The sequence below is a fragment of the Poecilia reticulata genome, chromosome 7 (assembly GCF_904066995.2).
Source record: "Poecilia reticulata chromosome 7, P_reticulata-male-v2, whole genome shotgun sequence".
In the NCBI taxonomy this organism is placed as follows: domain Eukaryota; kingdom Metazoa; phylum Chordata; class Actinopteri; order Cyprinodontiformes; family Poeciliidae; genus Poecilia; species Poecilia reticulata.
The window spans coordinates 22,962,237-22,984,029 of NC_088836.1; the positions used below are offsets into that span (position 1 = coordinate 22,962,237).

At 37.9% G+C, this 21,793-nt stretch overlaps 1 protein-coding gene across 1 annotated transcript in view; it reads right to left on the reverse strand.

The window, feature by feature from the left end:
• Window positions 1–21,793, reverse strand: part of LOC103467941 (cadherin-4-like) — a 258,109-nt gene that overhangs the window by 71,798 nt on the left and 164,518 nt on the right. The window contains exon 4 of the mRNA XM_081609125.1: window positions 2,844–3,070. Coding sequence (XP_081465251.1) covers window positions 2,844–3,070 — 227 coding nt within the window. The remainder of the gene's footprint in view (window positions 1–2,843; window positions 3,071–21,793) is intronic.

The following is a 21,793-nucleotide window of genomic DNA, read 5'->3' on the forward strand; positions in this document are numbered from 1 at the left end:
CTGACTTGCAACGGCCCACACAAACGCTGACACTTTCTCCTATCTATGTACAATGTTACCAGTTCGCAAAACAGGCAATCCAGTACTCTCCATATGTTTGTTGTACTGTGTGACAGGTTCACTGGAACATGCAAATGAACCCTTACATTCAGTCCACATTCAACAAACTGGACTCTGCCAGTACAGCATGCTTATGTGCACGAATGTGATTTGTCAGTAAAGTGGGATGTGACAGATGTGATCTAGGTCTGGACAAATGAACTCTTTTTTTTCTTTGTAAGACAGATAAAAGCTTAGTGGGGTTGGCTGCAGCTCATGCCTCCATTCCCCACAAAGTAGTGAAACACACGTTAAGGTTAAACTAAAATGAATGAGTGTGAGAGATGTCATAAGCAGATGTGAGATAACCCACCTACCCACCCATTCCCACACCCCTCATCTTCACCCATTCCCTTGCACTAAATAAGTGAAACACCGCGGCTTTTTATCTGCACATGCTAACAGGTACTAGTGAGCTCCCGGGGGAAAACTGAAGAAAAAAGACAGAGGGAAGGAGACAAAGCCAGAAAAAAGGGCAGTGCCATCACCATTACAAAAAAACCTTAAGTGAGCTTTTCTCCCCTATCATGGAGCAAGTTTAATGAAACCCTGCTCCTCAGAGTCTTATTCACACTTTGACAGAAAGAAAAATGAAAAGTGCTGAAGCGTGTTGCAACTAAGAGAGGGAAAAAAAAAAAAAAAACAAGTTAAGGAACGGTGTTTGTGCACTTACTGAAACCATTATCAGAGATGGTTGACAAAACAGCACAAATAGGCTGGATTTAGATCAGAATTTCTAACAACAGCTTTTTGGATTTAGTGATTTAAAGGTTGTGTTATTTCCATTTAATCCAGCACAGATAGAGAGCATATGCTTTGGCATGCAGCCTCGCAAAGCTCAAACCCATAGGCTCGCAAATATAAGACATTTTATGCCCAAAACAAAAGGACAAATACACACAGAACATACACGGCATTAAAAATTAAATGCAAAATTAGCATAATTCGTACTTGATCCAGCATAATCTCCCACAATAAAATAACATCCTCACATACATACCGAACACACACTCGCTTAGGCACACCAATGCTATGTGAACAGGAATCAGCGAGTGTGAAATGGATGCGGACCCACAGCCCTGGTGCCGTCAGCCTTAGCCAGCTGGCGATGGTCCCAGCTCTTCCCCTCCACAGCACTGCCTCCCCAAAACCCTGCATGCTTTGATATCAGCCAGCCCCTGGCTACCGAGACATCTGGAAGTTATTATTCAACAGAGCGCGCCACAAAGCGGCATTTCCATAATGAAACATCACGTTTTGTTTCAGTGCCCTGCGTTCTCCTCCTGAATACATGCCGCTTACAACTTGTAGCATACCTGTGACTGCTGACCACACGTCTAGCTCCTCCGTCATTCATCTGTCTATTATGTGCTATTCACGGACTCACTGGGAAATAAAGCAAAATAGCCACTCATTTGACCTTTAATACTGCGTGCTTTAACACTAAGGCTCATACCATGCGGTGAATCATTTGAATTGCCTGAATTACAAAATTATGTAGATAAAGGCCAGGCTATTCCGCGTATGAAAAGCATATTTATACCATCCATCCATTCATCCATTTTCTGTACACCCTTGTCCCTTAGTGGGGTCGGGAGGGTTGCTAATGTCTTTCTCCAGCTAACGTTCCGGGCGAGAGGCGGGGTCACCCTGGACAGGTCGCCAGTCTGTCGCAGGGCAATATTTATACTTACAATAATAAATCGTTTGTTGGCTGAGGTCCCACTCTATACTTGTCTTTTTGATTCAAGGGCTGTATCACTGATTCAATTTTCTCACAACTACCAAGGAAACGGATACAAAACTGTGTCTTCTATGCGTTCTACTTGTTAAGCGATTTAAATACACACCCTAGGAATCTCAATGCCGCTGACAAATTATTGTGAGTCCCAGACAGTTGCTTTGTTTAAAGCAAACTTTGTTTTGTGATTTTAAAATGTGTTAATTATCCCTTAAGACTTGCGGTATTAGAAAATTACTTTTTAAAAGGACAAATTATTTGTCGATACATTTTTCTGATGAACACAGATCAACTTGGAGTTCTAGCTACATGTGGAATTCTATTACCAATTTTCACAAGTTGGTAGTACGATTCCAACTACTAGGAAAATGATACATTTTTTAAACAATTTGCTGCAGTTTTAAGTCTTTCTATATCCTATGTAATTCTAGAAAATGTGTGAGAGGTTTAGGTATTATATAATTATAACTTATATTGCATTTTTGTCTCATTTAGACCTGATCTGGTGAAGAACCTATTGATCCCGGGAAGATGTTGCACCAAGTAAGTGAACACTGGCTCTTAATTATTTGTGTTTTCATTGCTTTAATCTGATTAAGGCTCGTGTTGGTATCGACTATCTGATTTGGCCGTGTGCTTCTGTATTCATGGGGACAGCTTAGCTCAGACTGCTCAGTCTTCTCCTGACCTCTGACAGCTTTTAAATAGAAACGAAAGAGCCAAGAACCCCTGGGGTGCACAGGCGCCGGATGTTTTCCAATAACAGCTTATGGCTAAGGGAAACATTCTCTCCCCCATGTGGCAGCGCGATTTTATCACTTTTAACTGTCTGCCATTGCTGCTACTCTCACCCTCTCTCTCTCTAGTTCTCAAATCCCCAAGGAGTTTTGACCTGATTCTGGGCTGTTAGTATCACCAGACCACTGGAGGAAATGTGATAGAAAAAGGGACCTTTGAGATGATAATTGAAACTTGAAGCGTGATATTTCTGTGTGTAACTCACCTCATTTTCATTTTGCCCTGATGACGACAGGTCAATCAGGGTCAGTTGAACCAAAGTCTCCCAGACATTTGTGTGAGGGCCACGCGCTGTCACTTTAAACTGAACTGTCTCATCCAAGCCGGCTCCCTGTCCCTTGGCAAAGATGGATCCATCTGTCCGGACGTTGAAGACCGGGTCGGTGCTCTGGAAAACCACGGCCTCATTCCCCATGCAGTCGTCAAACTTCACTGTGGACAGAATGATTTAAAAGAGTTTCATATGAATACCATCAAGGCAATGACAGTTGTAACATAAAAAATGGCACATATTTTGTGTGGTTGGGATGCAGCTGAAATTGCTGCAAAAAAAAAAAAAAAACACCCACCAAAAAACAACAACCAAACACACTCAGTGAGAAGCAAAACATCAGAGAGTACTGGTAAACATTGCATTACATTATAACTTTCCATTAAGTCAAACCATTTCTAAGATTTGTCCAGTGTGTTACTAGTTGGAATTACATGAAGAAACAAATAACATACATGCAGTGGACCCCCACCTCTTTGCAGTTCAGTATTCACAGATTAATCCATTTACATTTTTAATGTAGATCACTCAAAATTATTTGTGGGAAATCCACCTTTTTGCAATGTTTTTTTTAAAAGCATATCTAACATATTTAAAAAAAAAACCTTTGGAAGCTAAACATATCTGGGTGCAATGCTACTTATCTGGGTGCAATGCCAATATACTATTGGATGGCGTTTGCAAAGCAGCCAACCCAAGGAGTGCTATTTATTTTTCTTGGCTCTGATTGGCCCGAAGAGCAGAATTAAGGAAGACTGCCGATAGTAGCTTCTGTGGTAGGACTTATACAGTTTCTAATGTTCATATTAACATATATGTACTTAACGGTGATTTTAAAGTGGATCTCAAGTATTTGTGAATATTAACCATTTAGGTGTGACTGTGATTCCTAACCTCCACTAGGCGGTAAACTGTTCACAGATTGTGCTTTCTCAGTGTTATTGTAAATAGACTGGAAAATAAGTCTTAGAAAACTTGGCTTCCATCAGCCACCTCCACATTAATTAACAAACTGATGTGCAAAAAGTCTTAAAATGAATAACACTTGTAATTTGAATATTTTTTGAGAGGGGGTGGAAGATGAGGGAACCTACACTACACAATATTTCCTTTTATGCTAGATCAATGGTAGCTTTCTAATTGGCATCTCCAATCATTAAAACTTTTAACAAGCCACCTTTTACCAAGGGGGCATTATTTAACACTTCTACAACAATTGACAAGATTAGAGCATACAGAGAGGATTTCTCTTTCCACAGTCTCTGTAGATCAGCCAGATTCTTCGGTCCTCTCATGCTTTTTGCTCTTGAGCTCAGTAATCAAGTTTTCAACAGGATTTATGTCTGGGAACTGAAAGAGTCGAAGAGGAGGGGGAGTTTGTGTCTGGTGGACCATTTCTCAGATATTTGGCAATATACTTCAAATAATTATCCTGGTGAAAGTCCCAGAGATGACTCATTTTCAGTTGTGTGGGAAAGTCTGGCACATTTTTGCATAAAATGTATTTCAGATGGCTTATGGCACCCTGGACTTTAACAAAGTTCTCAGGATCTTTAGAAGAGTAACTGATCCCCAACATCAAAGATCACTCAGGATACCTAACAGAGTCAGAAAACAAACAAACCGTACTGAGCTTTGGCACAAAAACAGCACCACATATCAAAAAAACACCTTACACAAAGTGAAAGAAGGTGTTGGCAGCATCACACTTTTCTTTCTTTTTGCTTCTTTAAGTCAAGGTGAATGTCAGTTTTGGCCTGTTCAGCATCAGATATTTGCATTGAGATGGACTGAAAAATAACCAAATAAACAAGAAACTAATATTTCACATTGCTCAAGTCAGAGTTTGAAACTAATTTTGCCAAAAAAAAAAAAAACATCTGTGAATGTGTATTTTCAGTTGAGCTGATTGACAAGCTAAATGATTTATATATCTAGTATTTAAAAATGTATTATGATTTAAATTACATCATAAACTTTTAAGAGTCACTGTCTAATATTTTGCGTAAACAATTGACGTCCCCATGATGACACTCATGATCCAAAACTGAACTTCAGAGTTTCTTTTTCTTCTCTTTACCGACATTTTCACTTTGCTTGGTGACAAGATGTTTGGTTCTCATCCAGGTTTGTTCACCAATTTTCCAGTTGTTTAAAAATTTGAATAACTGTTTTTACTGTAGACATGGGCAAGATTACCAGAGATGCCAGTAAATGTGGAGGGAGCGACAAGTTCCTTGATGTTTGCTGGTCATTTACACGTCTTCTCCATTTTTAAGTTTTGCCATTTTAGTCATGTTTTTCAGATACAAAAACAAGTCATCTACTACAGTTGACATCATCAACTGTCATTTTGTAACTATTTTGACATCACTTTGGTAAAAAAAAAAAAAAAATCTAATTCTAGACTTTTGTTAGAAGATACTGATAAGTATCCATCAGCAGGAAGTTTCTCACTTATTGTTATTTGATCAGAGATTATGATATATCATACGTGAAAGAGAAGCACAATCAATGTCATCTAACATCTTCAGAAAAATAAGATACAGTTAAAATATATGTTGGAGACTCACTTTGCATGACTACATTACAAAACTACATTCTGAAGATAAAAGATTTCTGTAGGGAGCAATGACAATTATAAGGAGCAATATGATCATCAAGGTGCTTAATCTCCTATGAAAGTCTAAAATGTTTAAGAGTGGAGGAGTAAGAAGGAGACAGGTATTTTCTATTGTGACCTTCCATTCTCATTTACTTCTCCCTTGTGGCACCTGCAGCCTTCTACTCCTCTCTCTTGAGGATTACAATGTCTAGACAACATATTGTAGGAACCCTGGGCTGAAAGACACAATTCACCTCTATATCGTCTCTTTCTCCCCTCCTACGCCTCTACAACAGCTGAAACAAGGTTCCAATTACAGAAAGTGACTGTGAGTAAATCCGTCTTTTTGTTACATCTGGACCTAAAGAAGACTGTGATCATATCAGAACCCTCCAGATGTCCAGGCAGCCACTCTAAACTCTGTCAGGTGGCACATCCATTCCCTGACAGCCTCTATCGACTGTAGTAGGTGCTACATAAGTGTGCTCTCCTAGACAGGTTTAGATAGGACATAAGAGATGGACTGCGCTAACAAAAGCAGCACAAAAGCTTTAGTTTTTTCATAGGATTCTGTTTCTGTTTGTGTTGCTGTGCAGGTTCACCCCAAACAAACCTCTAACTTGCCAGTTTCTGTTTGTCTCATTTGCTTTTCTTTTTGTTGAATCCAATTTTATTTCTCCCCCTTTCATTATATTTGCAGATTTTCAAAGATTAGATTTGGAAGGTAGAGTTGACAATAACAAACACACCATTTGGCAAACATGTTTGACACAAATGGAGTTTTGGAAGGCTGCCTGAATATATTAACAATAGGGAGAAGTAAAAATGCAATCTAAAAGTGTTGATGCATACCTAAGTTGTGGTAGGCATGTTATAAAATACTAAAATACAAGTAAAATCACACACAGACACACATATAAGACAGGCCTGTAGTAGTATGTTGCCCTTTCTCTCCCTGTCCACCAATTACTGTTTCTTCTTTTTTCTAAGCTAGGCACACAGCCAACAGTGCAGCACTACTGCAGCTATGACTGCTAGAGGCCTGCAGGCTGAGTCTACACACACATAGGGAATAGCTAATTTAGAGGTCAAACTAAGATGTGAATTCCTTAGTCTTCATTTTTTCCTGAAACATCACAAAACACCACAAATAAAAAAATAGAATATATATATATATATATATATATATATATATATATATATATATATATATATATATTTATTTATTTATTAACTAAAATCCTTGTGGCATAAGAGTGGCTAGAAAATGCAAATTAACAATTCTCCTCTCTCCTGTGTTTAATTCTCCTGCGGTCTTAAAAGACGGGGTCATTTAGGCCCCACAATTTTTTTACTCTGTGTGGGGTCGCACAAAAAATGTGAAAAATTAATATTCAATTCTTGCCATCAATTATCAATTGGATTAATTTTTCAACATCAACTGGACATGACTTTGGTCCTAACCATTCCTTGAGGCTCTGGTAGCCTCAAATATGCTTCCTGTCATTTTTGAAGACAGGCAATCCCTTTGTTAACCAGTGAAGATGTTAGTTATCTATCACATATAGTTTTTTGAAAGTAACCCCAGAAGTTAGGTTTTATAATAATAATAATAATAATAATAATAATAATAATAATACATAATGAGAAGAAGAAGAAAACAAATGCAATATACTACAACAGATGGAAGCAAAATACAGTGAAAATTAATGTAAATACAGAACATACAATCCAATACAGATGAGTTTTGAGTATTGAGTTGAAAAGAACGGAGTCAATTTTTCGGATGTTTCATAGTAGAAAGTTCCAGAGTTTGGGGGCAGAACAAGTGAAAGAGATGTCTTAGAGTGTTTGCAGTTGTGTTATACTCATACCAATTTCGAATGATGGATTGAAGTGCTCCAGGCAATGTTCAAAACTTGCAATGCATTTTATAACCTAACCCTGCGTTAAACTTCTTTATAGCAATAACCCTGACCTGTCTGGTATTTTACTTTGTCTTTGTGATGGTAGTCTTTTGGTCATTATTATTATTTTTTTTTTACCAAAGTTATATAAAATACCTCAGAGACCTTCTAAGAATAACTGCATTTATACTGTGTTCAAGTTTCATACCAGCAGACATCTGCAACTGGTTGAAGTGGATTTTATCCAATGGTATACAAGTAAAATGGACAGAACTCAGTGTGTAATTTTGTAGTTTTATTTGCAAAAAATAAAAATAAAATAAATAAAATCCCAGGACAATAATGCAATCTTTTGACAAGTACCCACTACTTTGTGTTGGTCTGTTCTATATTATACCAATAGAATACATTCAAGTTTGTGGTCATAATGTGAAAAAATATAGAAAATAACAGGTATCAATATTTTTTTACAACACATTATAACATTCATAATATTGAAATATTGTCTCCTCTCACTCCTTGTAATAAACCAAAACAAGTTTGTCTAGAAAATTGAATCTTACACAGCCACATTATCATATTCCAGCCTGAAATTATTTATATTGGTTTATCTATCAAACAAAAACCTAAACATATTGAACACTGACACTGTGCTATCCCATTTCTAAATGGAATGAGATGGATGAATGAGACCTGAAAGCTGTTTGTGAGCCAGAAAATAATAAAAGATACCTAAAGATGGGATCACTCCTTTGAAGATGTTTAATTCAATTTGTGTATCTGTTTTGAAAAAGTATTGCGAAACATAAATAAGATGAAGTTCAGCATTAAACATTTTTTTGCGTTTTATCTAACATGGCAAGCACAACACATCTGTAAACAAGCAGCTCTTTCAAGAAAAATCTGTAAAAGCCTAACTCAATAAGTCAATAAAAACCGAAGCAAGATGTAACTGTAGGTGGTAAGTGTAATCACTCTCCGTTTGTGTGCGTAGGCATTTATTTTCGGTGATTGCCTGCATGTCTTAACAGTGACAAGCTGAACTAACTGCACCAATACCCACACACAAATGGAGTGACAGGCTGCGCCATGGAGTACCCAGAGGGTCTTGTTCCTGCACCAATTAAAGAAAAAGACAGTGCCAACTTTGCTCGTCCAACAACACACACACACACACGCATACACGCACACAAACACAAACACAGAGACCTCCAATAGATCTTCTTTCACTCAGTTGGGTCAATACTGCTATAAGAGAGATTATAAAATTCGGCCAACAACAAAGCAATGAAGCCCAACGGCGCAGTGCTGCACATTAACAAGTTGTCTAAAGCAGTGGGCCCTGGGTGTGCATTGATCTGGCAAATAAGACAGACACCCTAGTGTGCCAAACAGCTAGCCAAGCACTTCTCCATTGTCTAGTCAATGAGAACAGTCACCCTCTGAAATGTGGAAAATTCTACCAGTACGGGGTGCCACGGTGAGGGAATAAAGTCTATAATTTCTTCATCATGATTGTTCCCAAAGCTGTAAAATAACAGTTTTTGTGATGCTTGAATGATATTCTAAATTAAAGCCCAACTTCATCTTTTTTTTTCACCACCTCTCTAATTAAAGTGCTCCTGATCTCACAACAAGGGAAGGACAAGGAGGAGAGGAACGGGGAGATGTGACCTTCTCGCGATGTTCTTTGGACAGCCTGAAAGGAAGTGGCTGACAAGTGTTGAAAAGGAAGTGAGAAAAGAAAAGAGTCACGAGAGAGGGAAAGTTGAGGAGTGACAGGAAGAAGAAGGTGAGAGGAGAGAGAAGGGAGGGAGATGGGCCAAAAGGGAGATAGTTGAGAGGACGGAGAGCATGCGGAGGTGGCAATCAGAGAGAGTGTGATGAAAGAAAGAACATTAAAGATGAAGAAAGAAATAAAAAAGAGATTGTGGGCAGATTGTGGTTGCAAAAGAAATATCTCCCGAGGCAGCACTGTTTATAGCGGCGGTCGTTCGGATTGTTCAAAGCGCGCTGGACTGAATGCATCAGATGTCACGCTGCCCTACAAAACAGAGAAGGAAACACTTTTATGGGCACTGGATCAACCTAATATCTGTTACAATCAGGCTCATTGTGAGCAAGAGGAGGATGATGTGGGAGGAGGAGAAAGCTGATGAAGGCAAGGAGGTGAGGTGGAGGTGGTGGCTGGGGAAGGCTGCGGATGGAGGCCTGGCATCGGACTCCTGGCTCAGTGAACTGGCTCTCTCTCTCACACATCCACATTGGAATGGATGGGATGCTCAGATGGCTGTTTAAACAGGTTAATTGGGCTGGCCTCCCGAGAGATCGGGACAGATGGATGGAAGGATAGAATGAGAGAGGAGAGGAAGAGAGAGCAAAAGAGCAGCAAAGGGAGAGTGACGGAGCTCTGAGAGAACTCGGGGGGAGAAGAAAAAAGAAAACCGAGGGTCGGAAGCAGAGACGGACCGAGAGAGACGAGTGTGGCCACTGATCACAGGCACTGCAGGGAGTGTGCAGTCTAATCAGAGCAGTGTGGAGCTGTGCAGCGAGCTCGGCCCTCAGCAACAGACTACACAGAGCCAGGTCCGCTGTCCACCACTGATAGACTATGAAGGGGGAACAAATTTGTGATGGAAGGCTGTTTACTGCCATGTTAGGAGCCCATTGGGGAGTACGATTCACTGAAGCCAATCATAAAGAGGTGCTCATCTCTCAGTCCTTCCAAGAAACATTAAAAAAAGGATGATGGTGGTCATCAGTTCCCACAGTAAAAAAAATACTCCCACTGTAGAAGCAGACGAGCACGAAAACTACATTTAAACTACAAATAAATGTTGCAGTTGCACATTGCAAAAAATACAATTTATTAAATTTTTATCCACTAATCCACCCAAATGTCTCATATTTATTGCTGGTACTGTTTGTAACTGTAATACATTTTAATTTAATTTAAGGTTATTCCAGGATAGCAATGTTAGCTGTTGTTTGTTTTACAATAAAAATAACTATGAAAAAAAATTTAGACAAAGCATGAACCAGACACTAGGTTCTTTCAAACTTTGAATTATCTTCGACTACAAAGCACAAGAAACACATCAAAGCAAACTACACCACAAAAAAAAAAAAAAAAAAAACGAACAAAACATATTATATGTTACACTTAGATTAAAGCTATTCTTCAGTCAAATTTGTACACTTGCTTCAGAGCAATGTTTCAAGTCTGCTTGATTTGGTTAAATTATCAGACTGTTATATGGTTTTAGTTTTTGTTTTTTTTCCCCCATGTCCAAATACAATTGGAAGGTTCACAGAATTACAAGCTGCAGCCATGTTTGTTAAATACAAAGCAACAAAAAAATCTAAATGAGATTTTTTAACACATTGCTGTTTTCTTTACTCAGAGGCAAAAGAGGGTTCTCTTAGCAAAAATGAAATTACATTAAAACAAAAACTTCAGAGGAAACGCGTCAGGCAAGCAAATAAATGCTCAATATGTGTGAAAATGAGAAAAACACTTTCCTCTTAAAAACAGTAAATGTATTCTGTGAACTCATATTCTGAATGTAATTATAAAACAAACCGCTACACCTCCGCAGCGTTGTTTATACAATATGCTCAGTACAGCTGAGGCAGAGTGTATATCTCAAAGAAAATGCAGCGATGTCTGTGTCCTGAAAAAAGATGGACCGCCGTGTCTTATGTAAAATTAAATAGCTTTACTCTGTGTTTTGTTTGGCTGAACATCGATACACTTTACTTCACCGCTTCACTGTCAAAAAATCCAAAGTGTCAGCATAAAATATTAGAATCTTGGTCTGCTGTTTCTGCATTAAACTTTAACGCAGCCAAGGATTTAATACAAGAATGGACCCAAGGCAAACATAATTTATTTGGTGTATATATGCCCAGAGTAAATGTTGAGTCACGCAACCATATACAGAAGTCACAAAGTATTTGTTTATTGTAAATAAGCCAGTAATCAAAATAACATCTCTAAGTAAAGTGGAAAAGAATTGTATTATTTAGAGTGTTGTTTTTAATTTGCTTTGTGACTACATCTCAGAATGAGTGTGATTATTGTTTTAATTAAGAGTTATTCACTTTAAATTGTGCTGGACACTTTAATTTGCAAGGATTAAGTGATATCAAAAGAGTTAGCAGGAATTCTGCCATTATCCTAATTAAGATGAGTCTACAAGTCACACTTAGTGGGTGAGGAGAAAACTCATCTAAAGTTAATCACTAAGCTTCCCTGACCCATTCTGGCCTTTTTGAAACTAAAGTGAGGTTTGTTGGCTCATCAAGGGTCTCCTTCCCTAAATTGTGGAAGTTTAGTTATTAGATGAGTTTCACCATTTCACTGTACTTCAGGTTGTATGTTTAGGGTTGATTCCTTCTTTGACCCTTTACAGTCTTTTAGAGCCTCATGATTTCTGATTGTTTCCAGGATTGCCCTGTATCTAGTTTAAACATTCCACCTTCCAGCCCTGGCCAGATTACATGTCCCTATTGACAAAAGAAATCCCTCAGCATAATGCATTACTGTTGGTATGGCATGTTCAGGATGTCACACGTTATATTTTGTATGCCAAAAAGTTCCCCTTTTGGCTCACCTGACCCTGGCACCTTTTTCCACAAGTTTGCTGCGTCTGTTTTCTGGGTTGTTGCAAACTTTCAATAGGACTTTTATATCTTTCTATCAATAGAGGCTTTACTTTTTGCCATTCTTTTATAAAGGTCAAATTTATGGTCCTGTAAACAGATTCTCTGATCTGAGCTGCAGATCTTCTCAAATCCTCCAGAGTTGCACGAGCCTCTGACCTCCCTGCTCGGCTTGTCAGTTTAGGTACAGTTCAGCTAAACTATTTTCACTTTCAGTTGATGGGTTGAATATGGCTTTGTGAGATGCAATATTCTCACAAAGAATAAAGTGAGGCCGGTTGACTCGCTTTAATCTTCGGCAAAGTTCAAGGGGTATAAACACTTTAGCAGTGCACTTTCATACCAAAATCATATTTGCATTCATGTTTTTTTAACATCCCATTCCCTCTCTTCATGTTCAAACTGACTGCTAAAGGATAGACATAAGAAAAGTATGGCTGACACAAAGTTAAAGAGAGTGAAAGGAACAGTCCGATAGGAACTGAAGACTTCTAACAATTAGAGTTTCTTTTAGTGGTTATTAAGTAAGAAGGTTGTGGAAGAAAAAAGAGATCTGGCTGCATAAAACCACTCCCAGAGAGAGAAATGCCACTGTTGTGAAAAAATAAATAAAAATCTTACGTTTCTTTGGAGTACTCATGTCTTCTATACTGGATGTCGAGTGAAGTTGTGAAGGGGCACACAAATGCACACAGACACATAGTTAACACAGCCAAAAGCTATTTACACAGCAAACCACAGCCTATTTCCTTACACTCTTTGCCTCACACCAGACATTTGGCCTTTTACCCTTCCATTCTGTGGTTGTGGTTCAGTGCGTTTTCTGGATCAATAACCTACAAATTCAATGATGGATTTGATACATACAGTATAGATTACAGTTCCCTAGAGACTTGGCCCAGATTCTGTATCACTGTGTACTACTGCAACACCTAAAGCCCTGCAGCAAGAGATCTGATACAGTCTGGCCACGAGGACTGAGCTCAGCAGGAGGAGGAGGATTGCGGCAGGCAGAATTGAGAATGTGTATGTTTGTGCAAAAAGGCCTGGCGTCTGCAAGACTGTTCATGGCTTACAAGAATGAAAGATGATGTTAAATGAGGCTGGAGGCTAGGGGGGGAGACCAATGAGGGCTTGTGACTGTCTTGTCGTTGGGATTCTACAGTTTCCCTGTATGGTTTGTTTTGTTTTATGGTGTATAGATACATAACTCATGCAGGCATTTTTGTGTGGAAAGATATTCTACTGTTAATGCCTTATAAATATGTCTGACTCATCACTAAACAAATGTTCACTTTGCCTAATAGCAAAATTTTGGGGATATTTTTAATCGGGGAAAGAAAAAAAATTCTCCACCACTACTGCTAATGTTTTCTACATACATAGTAGAGATGACATGTTTGCTTACCACTGAATAGTTATGCCTTACAAGACTTTGCACCAATTTGTGAAATGCAGATATATCTACAAGCGATTTGTTTGATCATCTGCCAGCTAGATTGATTAAACTCAACATCTTAGTTTTTTTAACTTTTCTTTTTTGCTTGCATCATTCTCTTTCACTGAAATGTAACACTACATTTCAGAATCCCTTCTCTCTGCCTGTAGAGTTGCTCATCCTAATCAAAGGGGGAAAAAATTGTGAACAGGTTTTTTGTTCAAAGTTTTTTAAGAAAAAGTAAATTTTTATTTGCCCACTGCATGTGCTGAAAACATAATCATAAAACTGAAAGATTGCATATTTAATTTATCTTCTCAGACTCAGCTCTGTTAGGGACAGGATGATGCTTGTCTAGTTGTGGAAAACATGAATTATTTGCCAAAACACATCTTAAGATTTTATGTTGATGTTTCTGTAGCCTACAGAGACATTCAGTCTTTTGTTGAAGTTTAAGGCCGTTCATTTACATCTTTATGGCGATGATATGCAGTTTTATGTTTCTGTTTAGCCAGTAGAAAGTCCTCATTATGAGGTTCAGAGAGTTTTTCAAGCATTGAATGTCATTCGACTTTCCTCTCCTAAATTTCAAAAAGACGGAGACACTTTTATTTGTTCTTTCATGTTTATTTCATTATGTGTTTAAAAAAAAAGGTTAGTTTTTTTTAGCCAACTCATTAAAAGCATTTTTTGTATTTAATAAAAAAAAACATTGACATAATTATTTCAATACATTAAACAGTTTAGATCTTTACAGGAACTACTTCCTCAAAATGTGTTTTTTCTTTCTACCTCACATGGAAGAATAAATCTATACTATTTTCTGTGTGTGTATTTAGTATTTAGAAGATGTGAAATAAATTGAAAAAAAAGACCTATGAAGGAAGCTAAAGGAAAGATTATTTATCTATGTAGGAGGAAGAGTTTGAAAGACACAAACATTTTAAGTATGTTTACGAATAACTAAATAATCAGGGAAATCAACAAACTGCATGCCTGCTATTTTTTCCACCTTGCACATCAGCAATTTGGAACATGATCTCACAACAACCATTTAAAGGTCACTTTTGTAGCTTAAAATAAAAAGAGGTTTTCTCTTTTTCTATTAGTTTTATCTTCCTCTCTACCTGGCTATGTCACCAGATTTTATCTCTACAGGCTCCTTTCTTTTTTGGGTTTTGCCCCCCATATACAAAAAAGAATGGAAATGAAATTAAAATCAAGTGCATCAAGTATAATATTGCAGTATTTTACAAACCTAGTCATAATGGCAGCTTATCCTGATGTGACTGTGATTTTACACATATGATCCACTGAAATCAATTATCTTAACAGGTTACCACCTGGCCCTTTGGCATGAACTAATCTTACATTCCTAATCTAAGAGCACATATTTCCAATTTAAAAGCAAGATTCCTTATGGAATCTTTTTTTAAGTATTTAAGTGTCCTCTCTCCAAGACCAAGTATCACATTCATGCTGGATAATAAAGTCCTTCAATCTCAGCACAGAAACAAAAGTTTAGGACAAAGTGAATCACAGTTGTGAGGAAGCACACTTTTTAAAAAGAGTGAAAGCAGCATTTTGGGAGTTTATTGATATAAATCCTGCTATTATATTGAATATTTGCTTTTGGATTCTGAAAGTAGGATTCTTCCATTCAATTTGTTCACTTAAAAGCCAGAATCTGGACATGTTTTTATTTTTCATCCTTTTGAAACTGAGATATGTCAGCATACTCTATATGATCTCTTACCCAGCCTCAGTTCACAACCCCAAACCTTACATCACTCTGTGTGCTGTGTCAGAGAAGACAGGAGAACAAATGCAGATATGCCAGAGAAGAAAAACACATCTTAGTACATAAAAAACAAAGAATTTAACAAAGCTTTCATTTGAGCATTTGCCTGCAAGCATCAAATATACTTGTAAAAAAAAAAAGAAAGAAATCATTTTCATATTGTTTTCTCAACCATTTTCAAGGAAGCAAACAGCACAAAATTGCTTTCTTCAACTGCTGGAGGAAATACAGGCTGTATTTCTCAAATCTAATCAACATCTTTCCATCAAAACTTTAACAAAAGCTTCTATTTTCCAATTTTAGAGGTCAGAGCATAGACCAGAGCACTCCCTCTAGCCTTTAAACCGTAGAAAAAAATAGATGTAATTACACATTCTGAGTGGAGGATAAGAAAACTGGTTTTCAGTACCATGGGTATTTATTACTTCTTTCTCCTGAAAGACAGCAATCAGGGTACAATCCCAGAAAACCACAAGCTGTTAGTGAAACTGGCAATTAATGCGTCCGATGTCTCAGAAGGTTGTTAAACAGGTAAATGGCTAAATAAGTGGCGTGACTCCAAGATAAATAGAAAGGCCAGGAATATACGCAAGTGGGGATTTTTTGTTGCCTGTCATTTTAACTGATGGGGTCAAAAAAAATCAGTTGTGATCTATTTACCTGTTTTTTGATGATAATAAATAAAAATTCCATTACATTTATTTTCATGCATTTTATTTAACAATCACAAACAAAAACTGTTTTATTTAAAATCCTGCAACAGTGGCTAAGTTGCAATGGTTTGGAACCGTAGCGGCAACAGACACGCTCCAAAGCCTCCTGTCTATAGTTGTTCAATGAGCTGTCAGCTCCTGAATTGCAAGATGCATTCAGTTTGGTGTCTAGATCTGAGATGACACTCAGATGCTCTGAAGGGAAGCTTTATTTGATTGATTTAGGCACCTTTTCAATGTACTCCATACATAATGATGAACATGTCTGCAGAACTCCATGAGTGAGTGTGATGCCACAGAACTTGGTGTCTTGAAAGGCTTTGTAGATTGCTTTTTTCTCCGCCTTACCAGGCCCATTTCAGGCTGACCACGGTCATGCTCACAATGGGCGAGATGTTGTCATCTTCTCTTTGGAAGATAAAGTTCGTGTGGTTCACAACGTCCAATCGTCACTCAGTGAGTGAGACCAGTTACCGTTTAAAATTAAAAGTGTTTTTTGATGCACTTAGCTACCAGACAGTTTTTCACAGCTTCCTCCTCCCCCAACGCCGACCAATAGGTGACCAATTAGTTCATCAAACTTGTTAGTATATCCATTCAGATTGTGAGAAAATTAGGAATTTGTCTTGAGAAATGCATACAATCGGAACATTCGACAATGAAGTCTTAACTGTCTGCAGACGGTGTGTACAGAGTTTGTGCAGCTCGCAGAATACACACAGTATGCCGTGAGAGCATCACCTCTTCAAAACAGATGATCAAGCAATCACATACATTTCAGAGAAAGACATTGTTGCAAGCAATGTCATTTTTTAATGTATGCTGGGATAACCTTGAGTGCAGCTATTTATTCTTTAATCCAGCAGGTTAAAAGTGTGGAGCACTTTCCCAAATTGGCCATGTGTCGCATGTGCTGTGTGCCAACAGAAACAGCCTCAAAAATATGTGTGTGTAGGTGTCTGTGTTTGTGTGTGTAAGTGTGTTTGTGTGGGAAATAAAGAGGTAAATATGCACACAAATGTCAGTGTACATTAAATACGTCTGTGCTGATGGTATGTTGTGTGTGTGTGTGTGTGTGTGTGTGTGCGTGCGTGTGTGTGTACGTGTAAGGAAAAATAAATGAGCACTGCTAGTAGGTTCCTTGAACAAGTCTTGTTAATGAGAATATTCTTGAGAGTTTTTTGGCTAAGAAGCCAAAAGGCTGTAATCATCTGCTCAAACTGGAAGATACCACGCAGGCTGCAAAAAGGCAAAGGACTGTACAACTAGACCACGCCGTCTGCAAAAGAAGATGCAATGGAGTTGAAAACAAGCCAAAGAACCCATACAGTCATAGGATATAGACAATTTCAATGACTACCAAGACAGCCAAATGCTACTGATTAAATAAACATCTGCAAATGTGATCACCTCTTTGAAAGCAAATATTTGAAGGTGTGTTTACACAGCGCTAAGGAGGATGCAAAAATGCAGTAATTTGTGTCAATTAATACTGAACAAGTACTGACTGGATGGAAAGGAAAATGTTTACTTGTCAGAAATCTGTTTAAAATACCCTATTTTAGTTGACCAATCTTTACAACAAGATGGACTAATGCAAGCTAATTGTGGAAATTTTTTCTGTGGACCTGTGCCCACTGCAAAAGCTATGTTTGTACTAGAATAAATAAATTTGCGGCTTTCTGAAGTCAGAAGAGCCTTGGGCAAACATGCCTTAGTGTTGTGCAACATTGTAGTAAAGTCAAAGCTTGCCAGTGGCAGGTTGTCCCCAAAGGGTCTATGACAGATTCATTTCTCATCGTTAAAATGATTTATAGAAATGACAATAATGTCATATTTTACTGGCAATTTGTAAATCCAACAAATATGATTATTCAACATCTTAATCTGTCAAAGTTTTATTTATTATTTTTTACTGAAACGTGTGAGCTGTATTTCTGTGCCAAGCAATGACTTTGTGTATGTGTACATGCAACGTTTCAGTTGTGCTAAGCTTCCCTACCGTTGACTCATCTGACCCTAGTTTAGTGAGCAAAAGCCAACTGGCTCCTTACGAGGCTTAGAAAAATCACAAACCAAGTCCAGGGGTTTAAAAATGCATCACTATCTTTGCTGTGTAGCATTACCATGATTCATCTTCACAAAACTGCAAAAGCTTGTGATAATCCATTTAGCTAATCCCTACACGCTTTGGGCAAACAACGATATGGAGTGAAGGGGTGGTTCTGTCTCCCTGGGGGGAAATGGTAACAGTGGGTAAGATATGGTCAAACTGAACAATTTATTTATTTATTTATTTTTTTTTTTAAAACAAATTGTAATTTACGTAAGCAACATATATGATTAAATGAAACTAAAATGATGGCAATTGTACAGAAATTTGGTCTGATTACTACTTGGGCCATTATAAAGTGTTTAAATATTTGTCAGTCTTAAATAACCAACAATAAGACCATGTTGTATGTTATGAAATTATTAAATAAAGCTTTGGATAATCGATGGGCACACTTTGGCAGGCCATTTAAATTTCTTCAGAAATATTCTAGTTAAAGGTTGTTTTTTTTCTTTTCAGCTCTAGTGGCCTTTATTTGATAGTTAGTTCACAGGAAAGTGGGTAATGAGAGAAGGGGAAAGACATGCGGCAAAGGTCGCCAGGCCAGGAATCGAACCTGTGACGGCCACGTCGAGGACAGAGGCCTCCATATGTGGACTGTGCTTAACCCCTGCGCCACCACAGCACCTAGTTAAAGCTTCTTACTTTAACTTACTGCCATCCAGTACTTCTGTCTACATTACCACTGTTTTACCCGTAGGCATAGCTTCATCGTTCCTCTTAGAAAAATACTGCACTCCAATCTGTTGGTTGCAGAAGTTCACCTGGCTTTTTCTATTTATAAACACATGATGCCACCAGTAGAGCAAATTTACACCCAAACTGACATCTTAAGGGAATATGGCCTACACAGATGGCTACAAGATCCCCTCATTAGTATCAGAGGGTGCTCTTCTCCCTGACAAGTAAGTCTTCACCATACCATTATCACAAAATAATAAGCATATAAATCCACTAATGGCTAAATATAAGTAACTGTGGTCCCAAGAGATTTGGTACACAAACCGTATACAGGGAGAGATGTCTAGAGCCTTTTAAAGTTTTGTTCCAGTGTGGGCGTGAGGAATATACAAAGTAAACAAAAGACTTTAAAAGAGGAAATGATGGCTGAACAGTGTTTGATGAGAGCTCTTAGCCTGTAGCTATAGCACATTAGGCACAGATGAACCGCAGCCAGCTCCCACACTGTTAATGTGCAGCACATTACAACTTCACAATGAGTTATGATTGCCATTAAAAAAAGCAAAGGATTTAGACTTCACAGCTGGATTTAAAGAGCTGTCACTGCTGTGCCCTGTCCTTCTCCCACTGCCCACACCTACTGCACAAACACTATGCTGACCATCATTCCACCGGAATCACCTTGCCGAGAGATTTTATAACCATCCAGAAATCATTTCCACTTTTGCAAATGCTCAAGCATTTACGATTTTATCATTAACACTATAGGCTTCTAGTAGTCGTTTGAATTTAAAAGAAGTCTTCTCCATCATGACATGAATGTGCATGTATTAAAAACAATGCAGGTGCACAATGTAGGTCGACTAATTAATTATCCCTTAATCTACTGAAACTCCTATTATATAGATCAATATACAGAGAAAGGCATATTTCAAGCATGCATTTCTATTATTTGAATAATTAAGCATTGGATGATTTAATTGAAAACCAAAAGGCATTTCTCTGGAAATTTGAATGTCACATAAAACCAACAAAGATAATTTTGAGGCAAGTGAAAAATATGTCTAGGTGCATGTATGGAATGGCAACTGAAGTGCCCATTGGGATTAATAAAGTTAACAATAATAAAGTCATTGGCAATGTATTTTGCAGGTATTTTGGCAATTTAGGGAAGTGAAAAGTCCTGCTAGGAAAACTAAATCAGCATCCCCATAAAGCTCGTCAGGAGAGGGGAGCATGATTTCTCTAATATTTCCTGGTTGATGGCTCCAGTAACTTTGGTCCTGATAACACCCAGTGGAAAACACTAGCAGGTGACATGACTCCCCAAATCATCGCTGTGCATCTTAAACAACTATAATTCTGTCTCTCTTCCTCTAGGCTGTAAAACCTTGACTTTAAAATGAAAAGTAAAATTTACGGCACTGAGCAACAGACCCAGTACTTTTACACTTTAACTCAGCTAAAATATTTGCAACACTATGTCCGATGCTGAAGTGCGATAACCCAAGGAATCAGACAACTGTAGTTCATGTCCTCGATACAGCTGTCAATCTACAAACCTGTCAAGGTCAATTCATTTCGGTATGATAAGTGAAGTATTTACACTCATGAAAACAAATTACAACAGAGTGCTGCATTTTCATTCTGTAATTAATCTGTATTCTGTGAAAGTGCTTTGCCTGTCATCTAAAAAATGCTATTCTTGTTTTCCATTTTGCTTTGGCACCTTTTTCCTTCTATTGTTTTCCTTCCACCTAATTTTAAATTAGGTTTAAATCTTGGTTTCAGACCTTCTTTAACAGCCAACCTCATCCCGGTGGCTTTTTGTGGTCTACCCTCCTTGTAGAGGGTGTAAGTTGGACAACTGCTAGGTGAGCAGTCTTTCCCATGATTGCTTAAGCCATAACATGGCCATTTAGTATGGCTATAGTAATACTCAAATTTGATAAGAAACAGAATTTGTGGATTTATCTGTAAGCCATAATAATCAAAATGAATTAAAAAAAACATCCTGGAACATATCAATTTGTCTCTATTTAATCTATCTGTAAGACTGAACTGAATTACTGCAATAAATGAACATTTTAATTACACTCTAATTCGCTGAACATCACCTGTGCACAGCGAAGATGTCTGTTTAAATAAGATGTTTATCACTTTAGTCTGTTCTGATTGTGACTTTGTGAACTCATGAACCTTTCGTTATTTTTTTCTCCATTCTTAGGGTTATTAAGTTCCCGTATCCATCCTAATAATTGTGCTGTGCATATTTCTGACTTGCTATATGAGCAATATTTTGGAAGAGAAAAGGGAAAAAAAAAGAAGTGGAAATGGGCAGAATCACAAATGAAGCATCCTCTCTTCCGATCACTCTGTCTTTCTCGCCCACATGAGCTATATCTCCCTCTGGGGCCAGGACTCTAACTGTGAAATGAATGAGAGGCAAAGCGTGGGTAGACGCTAACACTAAGATAATGACGCCGTTTTGTCAGCCCTGGCCCGGAGCTCCATCTTTGTTGATAGCGGAGAGACATGGGAAGATAGCGCGACAGAAGAGAAATGTCTTGCTTTTAAGCTAACAGTACCGCATTTCTCAAACACACAGGCATTTGTCATAGAGAGGACAATCTGAGTCAGACGTTTGACTTGCACAAAAACAGAACAAAAAAAAAAAAAAAAACAGGACACAAGAACTATGTTCTGTTGAGAGTGTTAGTGTTCAAAAAGCAGAAAATCTTCTCACCATCTATGCCAGTGTCAGTGGGTGACAAAAGCAGATACTGTAAATAAAAAAAAAAGTTTCTCTCCTAAACAATATGATTGGAGGTATTTGAACCAGTGAACAGGTTTTATCTTTTCTACCATGACAAAAAATGAAAACCAAATTTTGTTGTGATGTGAACTGTGAAAGGCTAACCAAAGGAATCCATCAAAGCAACGATTGAAACTCATTATCGC